The sequence below is a fragment of the Etheostoma spectabile genome, unplaced genomic scaffold (genome assembly GCF_008692095.1).
Source record: "Etheostoma spectabile isolate EspeVRDwgs_2016 unplaced genomic scaffold, UIUC_Espe_1.0 scaffold403, whole genome shotgun sequence".
Lineage (NCBI taxonomy): Eukaryota > Metazoa > Chordata > Actinopteri > Perciformes > Percidae > Etheostoma > Etheostoma spectabile.
The window spans coordinates 193,620-194,583 of NW_022605603.1; the positions used below are offsets into that span (position 1 = coordinate 193,620).

Sequence of the window (964 nt, forward strand, 5' to 3'; positions counted from 1 at the left end):
TGAGACTCTAGCGATGATGAGAATGCCAGAGCGTGAGTCTGGGGTACTAATTGGTTTCTGTGATGTCCTTTGTGGGACAGTTCCCTTCTCCTGAGTGGGACACAGTGACCCCAGAGGCCAAAGACCTGATCAACAAGATGCTGACCATCAATCCAGCCAAGAGAGTGACCGCCACAGATGCACTCAAACACCCCTGGATCTGTGTAGGTGTCCCACACACACACACACACTCTCAGATCTGCTAAAACCATCACTAATCAAGTCTTCTTCTAGCAAAACGTGTCTCTCTCTGTCCCCAGCAACGCTCCACCGTGGCGTCCATGATGCACAGACAGGAGACGGTGGAGTGTCTGAAGAAATTCAACGCTAGAAGGAAACTCAAGGTGAGTGACAACAGAAGCGACTATACAAGACGTACTATTCGTCAGATGTTGCATTCAGGGGGGTTTCACACCTGCCTCGTTTAGTTCGGTTAAATGGCACTAGAGTGCCCACCAAAAGCGGACCAAACACGATACCTAGACCTGCTCGATGAGGTGATCTCGGTGCGCTTTCAGTCGAACTCTGGGGCGCTTCGTTTGGGGTGAGAACGTGATCGGACCTCGAACAGCGCCAACTGTATACTCCACAAACCGAGAGAAGTGGCGACGTGCTTAGCATCTAGCATCTACCCTCCAACCCAGACATCGACTACACAGATAACTCGGCATGATAAATGCCCCTTGACCTGTTCTGAAGGTTGTGGGTTCAATGCTGGAGGATGCACTAGATTTTAAGGTCTAATGCCAAAGGGTTAGGGTTGACAGAGGAGGTTCCAGAGGAGGCGGCAGAGTCGAACGGGCATCAGCCTTTCACCCAGGAGACTGGGGTTCACGTCAGACGTGCCCGGGTTAGGCAGGTTGGTGTGGACAGGGCCGGCCTGTGGCTTAGGCAGTATAGGCAAATGCTAAGGGCGCAAACCACC

General features: G+C 52.3%; 1 protein-coding gene across 1 annotated transcript in view; it reads left to right on the plus strand.

Moving 5' to 3' along the window:
• Positions 1–964, plus strand: part of LOC116686615 (calcium/calmodulin-dependent protein kinase type II subunit delta) — a gene marked incomplete in the record, with an annotated part of 176,474 nt that overhangs the window by 135,109 nt on the left and 40,401 nt on the right. The window contains 2 exon segments of the mRNA XM_032511637.1: positions 81–203; positions 300–383. Coding sequence (XP_032367528.1) covers positions 81–203; positions 300–383 — 207 coding nt within the window.